The 16547-nt window shown below is 39.7% G+C and overlaps 1 protein-coding gene and 1 long non-coding RNA gene across 3 annotated transcripts; one reads left to right on the top strand and one right to left on the bottom strand.

Moving 5' to 3' along the window:
* The first annotated feature begins 1224 nt into the window (after positions 1-1224).
* LOC136427500 (uncharacterized) lies at positions 1225-3097 on the top strand. The gene is made up of 2 exons (XR_010754440.1): positions 1225-1495; positions 2140-3097. It is a non-coding gene; the product is annotated as an uncharacterized lncRNA (long non-coding RNA).
* Positions 3098-6447: 3350 nt separating this feature from the next.
* Positions 6448-16253, bottom strand: LOC136427499 (hydroxylysine kinase-like). Of its 2 annotated transcripts, none has more exons than XM_066416389.1 (7): positions 16151-16253; positions 13790-14132; positions 12938-13063; positions 12122-12252; positions 9064-9238; positions 8554-8754; positions 6448-8037 (listed from the first exon to the last, which is right to left on the bottom strand). In XM_066416389.1, exons 1-7 carry the CDS (start codon positions 16208-16210, stop codon positions 7802-7804), a joined length of 1272 nt encoding a protein of 423 aa, XP_066272486.1. In that variant the 5' UTR covers positions 16211-16253; the 3' UTR covers positions 6448-7801. The 2 variants fall into 2 exon arrangements, with proteins under 2 accessions (XP_066272486.1, XP_066272485.1); XM_066416388.1 differs by lacking the exon at positions 16151-16253 and adding an exon at positions 15994-16136.
* Positions 16254-16547: the final 294 nt, after the last annotated feature.

The raw sequence follows: 16547 nt of genomic DNA, 5'->3' as shown, positions 1-16547 counted from the left end.
CAATGTTGCAGTAAGAAGCTCTTGGGGTCTCGCAGAATTTTTTTGCACGGGTGATTTTGGAACAGTCAATTTATGCATCGGGAGGGAGATTGGAGAAGTATGATGCTCTCGCAAATGTTTCCTTTCTACATGCAGTTAATATTTCGATTTGCCCAGGTGTTGTTTTGGGACAGCACACTTCTTGCATGGGGAGGAGTATGGCTAAACATGCTGTATTTGCTCAGGGGCAAATGACGGCCTTTCTAGTATTTGTCTGGTTCTTCTTCTTCTCCTCCTCCTGATAAATCTTCAAATGGCTACTACTCCGCCATTTCTTACCCAACCGACCTGAAATTTGGCATGGAGGTAAAGATGGTAAATACCCACAGGCCCTTTTAAAATCGTTTTGAAACAGGCCTTAAAATCATTTTTATGGAGTTTTTTTGGGGCATTTTTAGGCAATTTCTATATTTTTGGCACCTGTGCCCTGGTATTACAAGCAAATGGCCTGGAATTCGGCACAAGGGTGCCTGGAACATGTCCCTACAGGACTTCAATCACATTTCTGGTGTACATCACTTCAAAATGCTTCGTATGGGGGACTTTTGGACCCATTTTCAGACCAAAAACGGGTCAAAAGTGCTGTCCCCGTTCCATGTTCTATCTAAGAATCCATGTTCTATCTAAGGTTCCGGGCGTTCCATTTGCTGCTGGCCAAAGAACATGAGTTCTTTTCTGGTTACCTGAGGTCATGTTGCAGGTAAACACGCAAGCTTTTGCAGTAAGAAGCTCTTGGCGTCTCGCAGAACTTGTAGTAGGGGTGGCGCAGAGCCCGAAATTTGTTCTCCGGCCCCGTCAAAAGATCTCAAAACCGAAAAATGCGCCAAATTCAAGGCGTACGATCTGATACATAACGGTCAAACGGTATATTTTTATACCAGTAGTTAAAGAAGGTTCTTAACTCAATATCTGTGAAAGATTTACTAAAATACCGTCAACCATAAGCGAGAAATCGCCCATCGGGTTACGCGCATTTCGCCCGCGGGAGCAGGCGGACCCGCTCCCGGTCACGCACTTGGGGAGGGCCGGCTTCGCGCCGATCCAAATACGGATCGTTACGTCACTCGTAAACAAGAAAACTAGTCGCCAATTTGTAGCCAGCATTACGATCTACAAAATGATGTAACTGGTCAGCTTGTGCGACTTCCATTGGTGAAAATATTCACATTTTGATTTTTGAAATCGAAATTCCGGAGGGAGGTACCCCTTTAAAAAAATTTAAGCCATTGGTATCGTTGGAAAATTCAAGAGATTGTTGTTATTTTGGTACCAAATTCGCATATATTCGAGCCATGGTGGGCTCCGTAATCGGCTGATACTTTTAAAATCGTGAGCCAGTTTTGGGAAGGAAGCAAGATGGTGGACGGCGGCCCGGGCGCTACCGACCGCTGTAGTTCAGAGCCGATTACGTCGGCATCGGGCCAAAATACGGACACTTCTACCACCCAAATGCCAGGTAATGTCTTTTTCCAAGTCTTTACGTAGTTTTATGTGGGTTTTGGGTTATTTATATGTCAAATTTGGCCGCATGATTATCGGTAAACACTGTTGTTTTTGTATGCCGCATGGTAGCTCAAATAATTTGAATTTGCCGTTTAAATACGTGGATTTTCGTGCCAGTGGTTGCATGTATGATTACTATCAATCATTTTCAACGCCCTATGGATGCATTTGGTTCCTGTTTTTTTTTGCTAGTGCCGTAATCTAAACTTAAAATGCAGAAAACTGTACTTGCTATCCTCACCTTCTGACGTCACTGCTAGGAGGAGGGGGGCGGCGGGGATGCCCAGCTGCCCTCTACTCGAGTCGTAGTTTCCGTTGTAATTTATTTTATGAGTAGAAGTATAAACCTCACTTAACAGAATTATGCTGGTCTGTGAAGTTTATTAAGTTGTTACATTTATAATGAATGATAGCCTTTATTATTGTATGCAATTACCAGTACTACTTAGTATATATGGATGGTAGCTAATGGAGGAAATAAAGTACCTAAGTATCCAAGTTTCATATTTATCTCATCATAGATTGTTTGAAATGTGTGTCTGCCATGAATGTATTATAGAGTTTGAATTTCAACAGACGTTTTCTCTTTTGACACAGGAATGAAGAGAGTGAAGAGGAGGAAAGTGATGAAGAACCAACAGAACTGCCAGTGAACTAGAAGACGAGACTAGATATTCTATTTGCCGTAAATAACTTTGTAGTTTTGGTACATAACGAAAGAGAACTTCAGTAACTTCTACCCTTGTAGTGATCAGCATGTGTGTCTTGGTTATCTCAGCTGGATAGAGAAACCATACAAAAAGTAGATTTAGCTTTTGTAGTTGATTCAACTGTAGAAATAGTTCCAGACCAGAGAAGCAATGGCCACCTGTTCCATGATCCAGTTGTCTGATTCCCGTAAAATTGAAATATAATACATGTACAATACAATAAATACATGTACTTTGCCACTCAACTGCCCTGCAACAAGAAACGAAAGTCCTGCAGTGAAAAAAGGGGAAGAAATGAAATGAATGCTGGATATTGAATTGTCGGACCAATATTGCAGATTGTACAAAGAATGATATCAGTGTGTACAAATGTAAATATATAGCATTGGGTAATACATGTAGTTCAATATTTCTGCATCAGATTATATTTTTGAGGCTAGATTTGAAATCAGCATGTGTCTAAACCTCTGTGTACCAAGTTTTTTTCTTTTATCTTCAAGTATAAGGAAGATATGCAAGTTGCATATTTAATTAGCGGATGCACATCTTATTACCTCAGGAAATCAATTATCATAATTCATAATTTCTGAAGCAGGTATATAGATTTTATGGCCATATTTAGATTCAGCATGTTACAGAACCCATGTATGCCAAGTTGTTTCCTTGCATATTGTACGGTTACAGAGATATCGCAATCTTGCATATTTAAGATGTCCTGTGCCCATATCCATTTTTTCCCACTTTTGGTGATATTTTGAGATGAGAAATCTAAAGAAACGATGAAGGCAAAGCTACAAGCTTTAAGGACTTGTTAATATCATTGTAAATAAAGAGAATGCAGCTTATTTGGTGCTTCTATTATGAATTATTACTGAGTTATGACAGTTTTAAGATATTACATTTTAACGGTTTTTACGGATTCCGGAGAATTTGAGGACTAATTCTCAGACCTTTGAATGGCCGTAACTCGCTAACGGTATGTCCAATTTTGTTGAAACCAAAACCATTCTGTTTCTTTCACAAATACCTATCACATGACACCAAGTTTAAAAAGATATGAAGAGTTTGAATTTTTTGTTTTTGCACGGGTGATTCTGGAACAGTCAATTTATGCATCGGGAGGGAGATTGGCAAAGTATGATGCTCTCACAAATGTTGCCTTCCAACATGCAGTTAATATTTCGATTTGCCCAGGAGTTATTTTGGGACAGCCCACTTCTTGCATGAGGAGGAGTATGGGCGAAACATGCTGAATTTGCTCTTAAAGCAAATGACGGCCAGTCTAGTTTTTGTCAGGTTTCTTCTTCTTCTCCTGTCAAATCTTCAAATCGCTTCTTCTCGGTCGTCTGTCGACCAAATTAGCTGAAATTTGGTATGCAGGTAGAGTACGTGTATACCCCTAGACCCTTTTCAAATTTTTTTGATATAGGTTTTTAAAATGATTTTATCGAGGTTTTTTGGTCATTTTCCGACAAAAGTCGCATATTATGGCCTCCAGTGCCGTGGTGTTGAAACCTAAGGACCTGAAATTTGGTTTAGTTGTGCATTGGATATTTACCCAAAGGACCCCAATATTTTTTTTGGTATACACTACTTCAAAATGATTTATTTTGCAATTTTTTTATGGACTTTTTGGTTATTTTCTCACAACTAGGTCATCTTGTAACATAAGACCTCCTACACTTCCCCTGTCTGGGAGTTAAAACCAAGTAGATGTGAGGGGGTACCTCTACTAATGTTGTTACATGTACAGAAAGTGATATGTACCTTCTGTTACATGGTACGGATGTTATATTTCAGATGTAGGTACCTATAGGAAAGGTGAATACACCTGGCAATTAATTATGCTAATGAGGACCTAATTTGCATAATGTATGCATAAAGTTCTATGTCCCTTACCGTAAAAGCTGCGGATGTCATCTTTGAGATGTAGGTACCTTTAGGAAAGGCGAACACACCTGGCCCAAATTATGCTAATGAGGACCTAATTTGCATAATCGATGCATAAAGTTGTATGTCCCTTACCGTAAAAGCTGCGGATGTCATCTTTGAGATGTAGGTACCTTTAGGAAAGGCGAACACACCTGGCCATAAATTATGCTAATGAGGACCTCATTTGCATGATTTATGCGTAAACTTGTACTTCCCTTACCGGAAAAGCTGCAGATGTCAGATTTGAGATGTACGTACCGTTAGCAAAGGTGATCACACCAGGCCATGAAATATGCTAATGAGGACCTCATTTGCATAATTCATGCATAAACTTGTATTTCCCTTACCGTGAAAACTGTGGATGTCATCTTTAAGATGTAGGTACCATTACGAAAGGTGACTGCACCTGGCCAAAAAGTTATGCTAATGAGGACCCCATTTGCATAATTCATGCAGAAACTCGTATTTCCCTTACCGTACAAGCTGCAGATGTCATATTTGAGATGTAGGTAGCTTTAGGAAAGGTGCACACGCCTGGCCATGCCATATGCTAATGAGGACCTCATTTGCATAATTTATGCATGATGTTGTATTCCCCTTACTGTAAAAGCTGCGGATGTCATCTTGAACATGTAGCTACATGTAGGAAAGGTGAAAGCACCTGGACATAACATATGCTCATGAGGACCTCATTTGCATAAATTATGCAGAAACTTGGATTTGCCCAGGAGTTATTTTTTTTACCTTACATTTGTATTTCGACATTGTTGTCAACATGCAATTAGCCTACGGGCATGAATTTGCAATAAACTACATGCATTGTAACTGACCGTGAGCTACATAAGATTAAGAATATACCGCCGATCGCTGAAACAATAGGGCAAAGGAGACTACGTTTTATAGGTCACTGCTGGAGAAAAACAGTAGTACACAAACTTCTTCCGTGGAACCCGAATCACGGAAACAGAAGCCGTGGAAGACCACACAAGACTTCAAGCTGACAGCGGATTGGACATACTACAACTGCCTGCAGCGATGGATGAGAGAGAATTATGGAGACAACTAGTCATGGGAAGATTCCGAGCGCGAGCGAGCTCGACGGAGTGTGTGTGTTATGTCCTAATCTTGATATGGTTCTACTGACTAGACAAAGAGACAGGTAAAGATTTACCTTCAGCTTAGCAAGTTACTGACAGTTTTGGATTGGGAAACCACAATCACTATTACAAGAAAAGCAATGGCGAGTGCTGCAATGGAGAAAGCCGATGTGCAGTTTAGCAACATGTCCTTCCACGAAGTCTGCCGTGTTGCATTTGCATTCCGTCGGGCTCTGCTCCTCCGTAAGATGAACCGACCTCTTCTTGGTGAATATTCTCTTTCCCTCCAAAGATAGACGTACAATTTCTCCCAGTCTGCTCCACCATCGTCCTCCTCTCTACTCCCAACAAAGGCAGGGCGTCTCGGGAGTTCTTTTGCTCTGCCCGACCGTGGCCTTCTCGAAAAAACTCGTTGTTTCGATCTCGACGGAGATGTCATCCCTGGTCTAGTGTCGTCAAAGGTATTCCGTCTACGCATCATTCGTGGCATAGTAGAGGATAATGAATAATCGTTAAACCAACTTGGTCACGTACCAGTCTCTCCTGTCGCTGCACGCTGAGATCAGTCGTCGGCAGTGTAGGCTTCTATCACCGCCCGGCTAACTAAGCTATCCCCCGTGATCAAAGAAGCTGAGGCAAAATTTCTACGAAGTCCTGGCCTATATATGCCGTACGACAGGATTCCAGGTTATCGCTGCACAACTGGTTTAAGATAATCTTTTAAGTGTTCTCACGTTGTTGGTAGAAACGCGACTTTCCTGTATCGGTCTCCTAAACGGCTGCAGAATTCCAAGTTGTAGTGAGTGCAGTATACGAAGCAAGCGTCCGACGAGGTAACAGATTCTGCGATGAAATTAAACCAACTAATGAAAATAATCGTTGCGTCCGTGCAAATGACAAGGGTACAGAAGCGTAATCTGTCATCTGAATGGGCTATTGAACCAAATGTCCCATACTTACATCGTGATAGTGTATCGATTTAATGGAAATATCAATCAAGGTGAGTGGCCACTTTGACCAGTGTGGTCATGGAATGAATTATTTCGAATGCTTACTTATGTGATGTCTGTGTCAGTACTAGTGTTCTTCAAAGTAGATGACCGTAATCTACGCAGATTGCTGATTAAAAACTGTTTTAAGCGCTCATCAGAGTGGGGTAACAAATCTAGAGAGATAACATATACGTTTATTGCAAATTCATGCCCGTAGGCTAATTATAGGTTGACAACAATGATGAAGTACAAACATTAAGTAAAACATAAGGCATACATGTGATACAAGATTAATCTATTTTGCAAGTCTACGTACAATAAGTTTCTATATCTACGTTACTAATGCGGGGTTTGTTGATAATGTCAACTTATACAATATGCTCTGAATTCGGTACAAGAAAGAAAGTTTGATCTTTTACCAATCAGGTATGATAAAGTTTTGTTATCCATTGCGCAAATGAGGGGTTTCCGTAGAATTACAAAAGTAGTTCCATGGCATACATGTATGATAATCGTCACAAATTATATATATGGGCGATTTGACACCAGTAGTGTAAAAACACACCATGCAACAATTGACTGTCAAGTCTAAAGAGAAGAAATTAAACAAGTGCTTTTAAAAAAGCTGGCCTTGGCTTACAACTTTTACTTTCTTTAAAATGTACAATAAGTTTATGATAATCAATTTAATTATGTACATAAAAAGCAATAAAACATACAATTTGATGAAGCACCATTGAATTATCAGCACCATGGTAATTAGGTAAAACAGAAGTTCATATATACAGCTATGCCTGTGGCAAGATTACATCTAAAATCTAAAATCACTACCACATGTAAAAAAAATCAGTACAAACTAAATATTATATGACATCATAATCGATTACTAGAATTGCATAAATTAGACCATCTCTGTGTGATTCAGTGAATTCCAGGTGAGGTAGAGCTCCAATTGTCACTGAATCGCTAGTTATTTGGCACATTCCATTATATTCACTTTTTCTAAAGCTACCTAAACCTCCAATAGGAAATCCCTACCATTGACCACAAAAGAAATATGAAGTTTTGAAGACTTGTGCAAATTAGGTTGTCATTAGCATAACACACATCTGTTGTATTCACCTATCCTAAAGCTACCTACACATCCAATTCGACATCCGTAGCACGCCCTCTCCTGGGACACTGATAACTGTACGTGTATTGACTAGTATATAAAATTGAAGTTTAAAAAGAAAAAATCCCAAAGTCAGGTTTTGAAGCTATGATATCCTGTTCACAAGACAAAAGTATTGAATATATCAAATGGGTATTTTAGAAATAAAATTCCACATAGAGTCTTGAACCAACAACTTTCTATCAACAAATTTTGTGTAGGAGCAGCGTCACTTACTAACTGAGCTAGCTTGGCAGTGGCAGTGGCAGTGATTTTTAAGATATATGGTAAATCAACCTCACTACATGATCAAGATCCATTGTTGCACCAGCTTTCTGGTCTCAATAGCCTTGGCGCCTCAGTTTGACTCGGATTCTAGATAGATTTCTGAATATCCCTCCACTGTTCGTAGATCTCCTCTTTCGGTGTTCCCCACCACATGTCGATGAACTTCCAGACACTTCCCGCTGTCACCATGAGGTATTCTGTGTTCTGAGGATGGATGCTGGCAGTGTAGTGCCCCAAAACATATGACTGCGAGGCCCTGGCAACAACACAGTAGTACAGGACATCCCACTCTGCAGATGTCAGGACACGAACACTTCCAAATCCTGTGAAACAAAACAGAATGCAAACATGATAACATGTATGAAGTTTCGGAGTCCTCACAATATTTCAAAGCTCTACATGATTTTGAGATGGTGATTTAAAGTCAACTACTCTAGCCTTAATTCATTCTTTCTTTCAGTAGTAGTAGTAGTAGTATCATAAGAATTGTGAAGGACACGGGCTCAAACAGTCAGGAAGCAGAGGCTAGGGCAAGTGACAGGACTGCTTGGAGGATCCTCCTGGAAAGCAAGGGGCCAGTTTCTGGCCTGAGCACGTAGGCAGGCAGTAGTAGTATCCAGTATTTTGATCAACCTGCTGCTGGGTTCCCTGACACAGGTCTTCACACCATGCTTCCAAGCGACTCTGTCCAGCAGGTCCACGTTGGTATGGTGAGGCCACACACTTTAATGTCCTTCTTGACGCACTCCATCCAAGATTTCTTTAGTCTACCACGAAAATACTTTTCAGACTGTAGAAAACTGGTACTGACTGTCAGGGTATTACAAAGAGTTACTAACCTGCTACGAGGTGTCCTCCAAACGTGATCGGATCCTTTACTACTGACATGAAGTACATCAGGGCGATGGCAAGGTCAAACACGTAGGGATTAACGATGGCATCACCATAGTCCAGAAGCCCACAGACCCTGTACTCGCCAGGGGTTACAGGGTCCTCTTCTACAAGTACATTCAGATCATTGAAATCTCCATGCATCGCACCTGTAGAGATATTCACAACAGATAACAGCATAGAATGTCATTACTGTGCTGTATGTATATGTATTCTATATATGCTTCTTTTCGACAAGCACAATGAACAGTGGACCTAATAACTTCAACCCTCTCCGACATGTCAAGAGGCAGCTCTACATGTAAACTTAACTGTTTGTGCTACATTTTCCACATTGAGATATCTTCTTTTGTATTCTAAAAAGCAGGACATTATTTGAATCATAAGAGACCTTACTTGATTGTAACAAATCAACAGCCTTTCCATATAAATAACCAAACCGACCACTCTCTTCTTACCTTGAGGGAGGTCATCCATACAGGGCAACACTTTTTCTCTGAAGGCTTGAATGATTTCCCTGTTTATCTCCTTGTGGTGGTTCTCTTTCAGGCAGTGCAGGTAGTTCTCAAGGCTAGGGAGACATTTTAGGCTCCATACAAACTCTGGTCTGTGCAAGGCTGGATGAGAAAAATCCTGGTGGAAACAAACAAGACATGAACCAAACTGGAATAGCAATGTTGAGTAGAACAAATTTTCCTAATGACTTACAAGAATACAAACCTAATCCGCATAATTACCACTTCATATACGTGATGCAAAAGCAGCCTGTAATATGTACAGACCATAATATTCAAACTTGTGGGTCTCGTTGGCTGAGAGCCGAAAATAAAGTTACAATGGGTAGGCTTTTGCTAAGGTCGGTTGGGTTAACAGAAACACAATTGTTTTTCCTTGGCCTAATAGCACACAAATAACTACATCTAAAGGCAGACTATAATGACCAAAACACATAAAGGCACCAATGCTGCATTATCCCACTAATAACCTTCGCCGAAGAAGGTTATGTTTTCGTTTCGTTTGTATGTTTGCGGGTATGAATGTGTGTGGATGAACAGCATAACTCAAAAGGGCCTGGATTGATTGTCCTGATATTTGGTATCTAGTCTTGATGAGTCCTAGAAATGATAAGATTTTGGGCCTTCTACTCTCATCTCCCAAATAAACATACCCCCCGGAATAAACATACCCCCCGGACAAATCTTAAAAATCTAATAAACGTACCCCCCGGAATAAACATACCCCCCGGAAAATGACCAAATTGACACGTAAACTGTGTCCATGCTACTTCTGTCCTAAGCAGGTAGGTTCTTTTTATTCATTTATGCCTGATTTATTTCTTGAGATTAACCACATTTGTGGAAAGATTGACATAACAGGTGACTATCACGTTTTAAAGATGTCAACCCAGACCAGACTGTAAGGTTTGATCCACTTACGCTGGGGAGGACCCGTACTCTTTGTAACACGTAAATGTATAGCATCCAAAATTGTTGGAAAAATTGGGCACAGGTTCCTCGCTATGACCCCTAACCGGGGGCCAACGGTGCTTTCAAATTCAACAAGTGGAAATGTACATGATACATGCATTTTCTACCCGGAACTTGAAGCAAGTGATCAAGGAAAATTGTATAAAGTGACATATGATAAACAAAAACAGAGGTAGTCGCCAAACTTCTCAAGTTCACTTGGATGGGCAACACCTTCAGAGTCTACTCTTTTTTCACACAAATGTATCAACATTTATAACTTGAACAGAAAATTATAATATCCTGAATATATGCTCAGTAAAAGTATTATTTATTTGTAAAAGCCATATAGAAAGGAGGAACTATGACATGTATATGATGTTATTTTTTTTTATATCTCAACTTGCCATTTATCGTGTTATGCATTGCATGTAGAATCAGAGATTTGTAAACTGTATGCTTTCCACAAAATCACATTATTATATAATGTTAAGGACATTACCATATATTGTCCTTGGTTGTGTTGTTGCAATCCAAATAATTTCAAATCCAAAAATTACCCTTGTATGTAGAAAAGAAAACTTTCATTTTGAGAGACTAAATTGTCAACAAATTTATTGTTTAGATACAGAAACCACAAGCTTGTACAATGTTGCCAAAAACCACAGGGTTCTCATGTTACACATCAAAGCCTGAGCCAGACAGAGCGGCGTCAGAACAAGCCCTCCCAGACAGTAAGGGGCGGGGCTAACAGAAGCTACACGCAAACTTCTTGGAAAACCTGGGTATTCTCTCTGTAGGGGAGCGATCTTTTTAAAAGTATTTTGTATGTTATAATAATCGTGACTAGATTCCAATTTAATTGTGTATAGACTTAATTACACAAATTTGTCTTTGTCGAAATTCTGCACAGTTTTGACTAAGGTAAAGGAGTTTTATTTGTAGATTTAAAAAAAGTATTTCCCCTTCGTCGAGGTGAGCTCTTCCATGCAAGAGAAGCTTTCCCACGGACTCACTGCCGTGCGTCTTTACTGTGGCGATTTTCGAAGGACTAAATGTTCATGTTTGTGGTAGGATTGAAACCTATTGGTATATTTTGAAAGTGATTATACAGTTGTTAATACTAAGACACAATTTTTACGTGGTGTTTTTACATTTTCAAAGTTTTGGCTCCTTGATATTGCATGCGTACTTGAAACACGGTGCGCCGCTAGCATATTCATGTAATTTGTTTTCTGATCAGCGTGCTATGATTTACGATGTAAATAGAGACTGTCAAAGTTGTGTATATGAAAAATACATTTCAGAACTTCATTGTGCCGTCTTATTTTCCCCTAATAACAACGTTTAATTTGTAGCGAGATCGACCGATATGTTAGTAACGTTACCGCCAGGATTTCACAAATGCCGGGTCATAATTTGTAGCGGTGGGGAAATCCACGTAATTTGGTCTAAAAGTAGCGATTTAGGAGCAAAAATATCGGGGAAATATGGGGAAAAAACTAAACTTTCGTTATATTGGGGATCTCTGGTAAGCAAAGCCTCAATGAATTTTCAAAAAACAATAAACGTACTGTCCAAAATAAGAACGTACTGGGTGGATTTTGAGGCTGAAAAAAATAAACGTACCGGTACGTTTATTTGGGAGATGAGAGTAGCTGCTTGTTATGGTACTGCAGCGGAACTTCTGGTTTTGATATCATGAGGTTCTACAGTTGTATCACACGGGCTTCCATAGAATATTCAGAATGCATTTTGAGCGCGCCGGACGCGCCACCGTCGAAAATTTGAAGACCGGATTCGGAGGTTGGAATCAATGTTGTTACAGTTTTGCGTTCGAGGACATGAAACTCCCTGAACTTTTGGCGCATTCCGCATTGAAATGTGTGTTTCCTCGGGTGGGTATCACATAGATAAAATACAACACGGGGTATTCCGCATCACCCTTGATCCCAGCCCTCCTGTGGATCGCCCGACGGCCATACCTCGGGAAATACGGAATACCCCGTATTGTATTCTATATATACACATTCAAGCTCCCAAGACTTACCCTCAAGGCTTCATGTATTCTGGCTAGAAAAGCACCAGCTTCATAGGCCAAGTGGTGAGTAACGGACACATTGTGGTAAGTGGTTCCCGGCAGGTATGTCAGGAGGCGAACAATGTTGTGAGAATAGCTACCTGTACCACAAGGGAGAAGGACAAAAATCAATCATCATTACATATCATTGTTAATGTTCATTCTTTCATAATATCTTGTGTAAGGAGGCTGAATCTTGATTCCCACAGCTGATAAGCAAAGTTTCATATCAGGAGCAACTTTGATTTGCTGTTATTTTTTTTTTTTTAAACTACTCGATAGATCACATTGCCAGATATTGCATCACATTTTTTCACACTTCACTGTACATGTAATTGTTGTGTTTGGTACTTACACAGTTACAGGGATGTTATATATAAGCTTTCTCATCAGTAATGTTATATCATGTACAGTACCAACAAGAAAACTGTTATATTACTTGTACTACATATAATATAATATGATATCAAAAGTGTAAACTCACATTTACAAGAAATGGCTATCACAGACAGCTACATAAAAATGATATAGTAGAATAGATGCAATTTGACGTAATAAAAATTGTTAAGACATTACAAAAAAGGAAAGATAGGTCTTATCATTGTATTTGTACATGTACCTTCTTAAAACTTCTTAGTTTTAGCAATATTGGTAAATGTTACTTGTTAAGCCAGTATAGATAAAAGTTTCAAGTAAAAAATCTGGCTAACAAATGAAATAGATATTTGTAGAAATCAATGAAAAGAAACATACAATATGTTTTTTAAGGTTAAGTGTATACTGTACCATTGTCCTTCTTCAGTAGTTGTTCCAGACTCATATCCCTCCCCTCAAGGTTTGGCACAATCCTGGGGACCTGGAATCCTCTGTCTGCTAGAAATGTCATCATCTCGTTCTGAGCCTCTATCAGATCTATGACATCGTTAGATAGGAGGTAAAAAGCATTCTCATGCAAGGAACAAGTGGCACAGGGACAAGAAGACATAAAATTATATCTGAGAAAATTGAAGAAAAATGCATAATTACTTATTTGTTTGTGTGAATTTGTTTCAGTATTAAATTAGGTTATTTCTTATGGTGCAAGCTCGCCTAACAGTTAATAAGTTGACTTGAAATCAACAGTCAATTGCCTGGTCATGGCTGTAGGTACAAGCTTTTATAATCTACTAAAATACGTCATTCCAGGTTGTTAACGTTGATTAATAGAAATATTAATTTGTTTGCCAAGCCTTTTGCTTGTGCTCCCAACTTTTTATTGTGGTGCACCTGGATTTTTGTTGGTACGCTCAATTTTTTAGTGCTCCTAAGTCAAAAATTTAGTCTGGAGCCATGAGCAACACATGTCAGACACAAGTTTAATCAAAGGGGTTTTGAAACCAATGATGCTGTGTGATGAACGACTGGATTATTCTTCTTTATGGAAAACTCACTTCCACAGTGATGCACTTCACTGTACTTGGTAATTATAACTCTTTAAAGTTAGCTATATTTTTATCTGGGTCATGTGAATTTTGAAACATACAAATCTTCCGCCACAAGAGCAATACATGTACATTTTCCCCAATATCTTTACTAATAGAGGAGTGCTCTTCTACTACTAGTACTACCTTAGTGAGATGACCAGTCTTAGAAACTTACCCTTATTTTTCGAGTCCGTTCCATTCATGACCTTCAATGTGTACCCATGAAGCCATGGGACAGGGCCATCAACTTTCACATAGAAGTTCAAGTCATCGTAGCTGTCCAGTGGCTTTAGAGACTTGACCTTGAGCCCGTAGAGTCTTTCCACCAGCTGTCCTGCCTGCTCCTCTGTCAGGTGAGGCTTTTCTAAAATCTCTGCAGCTTTCTCAGACTCAGCCATGCTGAAGCCTCTAGAGTCTAGTGGTTGTATTGTATTACTATTTGATGATTTAGTAGAAAATCTATCCACTTTTCTTCTGATCTTCTGGTTGTTCAATACAGGTTGTGTTGTGCAAGACCACTGTGTGAAGAACACAAAAGAAGTGCTGTCAAAACCTTACAAGGAGTAATGGGGGCCAGCCTGGGGGGTCCCGACATTCATTTTTAATTCAGTAATTCATATGACCTATATGTACATTGTATGATGCTAAATTCATGAAAAAAATCGTCCCTGCAGTTCTAGAGGAAGCTGCTAGGGTACCCAAACCTACACCACTTCTTCTTTACATTACAAGCTACCTGCCAACAAAAAATCAAGACCATAGCACGTCCAGGTCAAATGATAGAAAAAACAGAAGTTCTGCTGCAGTACCAAGGTCACATACTAGGGGGCCCAAAATCAACCTTGACCTTCGTCTTGTCAACACCTACGCACATACCAAATATCATCATAATCCATCCATATGTTCTCGAGTTATGCTGAGTCGTATTATCATGGAACACAGTGGGATTATGAAATTTCCTCATTAATTATGCAAAGCACAGTCTGATTTGTGTAATGATCATTTGATTATACCAAGCAGCGCTATTTACCTATGATTCATCAACCCCATCTTGAGCTTTAGTATTCTCTCATGAATTATGCAAATAGGGTCTTTAGTTACAGAATTGATATCTACCAAACTTACTTGGTTTTATGTCATATACCTTATTATTTATAATGCAAAGCACAAGAAAGAATCTGCATACCAGAGCTAGATTTTCCCTGACACACCGTTTTCAAGTGACAGATAAAGGTATTTGAGCGTTAAGGGTCAACGGACGTTGTAAACTTTCCCAATCTATTATGCAAATTAGGTAATGCTCTAATTATGTAAATCACCAGTCAAGCTATCTAAGGCCACACCAACTTAATTTTATGGATGACATCCGTGCGCGCATTGATTTTCGCCCGTTCTCCAACAACAACAAAAAATCACCTCCGAAGAGGCTCCGAAACTTGTAGACTCATATTGTCGCAAAGGGGCAGAATTGAGCCGGCTTGTCGTAATACACTATATACACTCACATTGTCCAACACAACTGTTATGTATGTGACTTGGAGTGATTTGAAGAGGGCGCCGCCCCTCATGAGCCCAGTAGTATTTTGTTAATGATATGACAATACTATAAGTGTACATGTCTGTATTGAACTGAATGATATTATCTCTGGCCGGGTTGCCTACAGAGTTTGATGTTTTGCTCTGACTGAAGGCGTGATGTTGTGAACACAGCCAAACACATTTTGTTTTGTTTTTCTTTGAACGGCCAAATGTTACATATGGGTCTTCAAACCAGGTATCATCCATGTTAAAAGCACTTTGATATGAGCTAATTCCAACAAATAAAAACTAGTTTGTTTGTTACACTGTGTTCTGTGGTTTAATTCGCAATTCCAGCTATGTAGTCCTCCGGTTTATCATCTTTTTTTTTTTTGCTAGATTTTTTTTTTTCGCCCTCTCACATTAGTTTTGGGGACTCCAGAGGATGTCATTCATAAAATTAAGATGGTGTGGCCTAAACACCAAAAAAAATACCATTTGTCAACCACTTCTTGGGTACACTTCTTGGGTTATTTCCTTTCAAATTCTGAAATAAAACTTGCTCCTGCAGTTCAAAAAAAGCCGCTAGGGGGAGCCAAACTTACATAATATCCTTCCATAGAGCTAGCGCTATCTACCACTCAAGAATCACGACCATAGCATGTCCAGGACACGAGATATCAAAACAGGAAGTTTTGCTGCAGTGCCTTAAAAAGTCGGTAGGGGGCCCAAAATCTAAGCATTTGGAGGTCTCATCAAGACCTACCTACGGTACATGCCAAATATGAATACAATTCACCCAGGCCTTCTGGAGTTATAGCCCCCAACCGAAACCCCTGCTTGGATAATACTGGGGTTTACCGCTTTTCCGGACAAACGCCGGATGAGGCCATGGGCACGTGCCCGGAACGGAATGATGACTGCCATTGCTTTAAAAGATAATCATACGCATTTGTGCCAATTACAAATGGACTCGGGGGGTGGGAGAGGAGCACATGGTGTCATCTGGACAACATACCGTGAAGAAAAGTTGCAGATCCAGTTTGTCCACACCACAAATTATTCCGTCCTCATGCATATGGTGTGTGTCGCGACCTTTGACACACGTGAAGAAGGCGTCAGAACGAGTTTCTTAAGCGCTTCAACGTTCCATCAAAGTCACCAGTCCGAATTTAGATAGCAAAATAAAAAGGACTTAATTTGTTTTGTATTTGAAATCTTCAAGGACACACGAACCGGAGTTCCTACCTGGCGAAATCAACTCTACTCTACTCTACATGTATGTCTTCTCACAGTCCAGCAATCGGTGATACCAAGGACATTATATAATGTCCTTGGTGATACCAATGACGTGTAAATCTCAGTGGTAAGAGCCTAATTTTGATAATCCTAAAGTAACTATCTTATATAGTACA

Source organism: Branchiostoma lanceolatum, chromosome 2 (assembly GCF_035083965.1).
Source record: "Branchiostoma lanceolatum isolate klBraLanc5 chromosome 2, klBraLanc5.hap2, whole genome shotgun sequence".
Taxonomy (NCBI): Eukaryota; Metazoa; Chordata; class Leptocardii; order Amphioxiformes; family Branchiostomatidae; genus Branchiostoma; species Branchiostoma lanceolatum.
Note: the sequence above shows the minus strand (reverse complement) of the source record. Positions and strands in the feature narration are given on the sequence as shown.

What these genes read in the sequence shown, in the direction of transcription:
- LOC136427499 (XM_066416388.1), bottom strand. Translation starts at nt 16,059, where the DNA reads ATGGCAGTCATCATTCCGTTCCGGGCACGTGCCCATGGCCTCATCCGG. An exon ending in ACTACTGAAGAAGGACAATG is followed by an intron (nt 12,253 to 12,937) that starts GTACAGTATACA and finishes CTTGTGGTACAG; the next exon opens with GTAGCTATTCTCACAACATT. An exon ending in GAATACATGAAGCCTTGAGG is followed by an intron (nt 9,239 to 12,121) that starts GTAAGTCTTGGG and finishes TGTTTCCACCAG; the next exon opens with GATTTTTCTCATCCAGCCTT.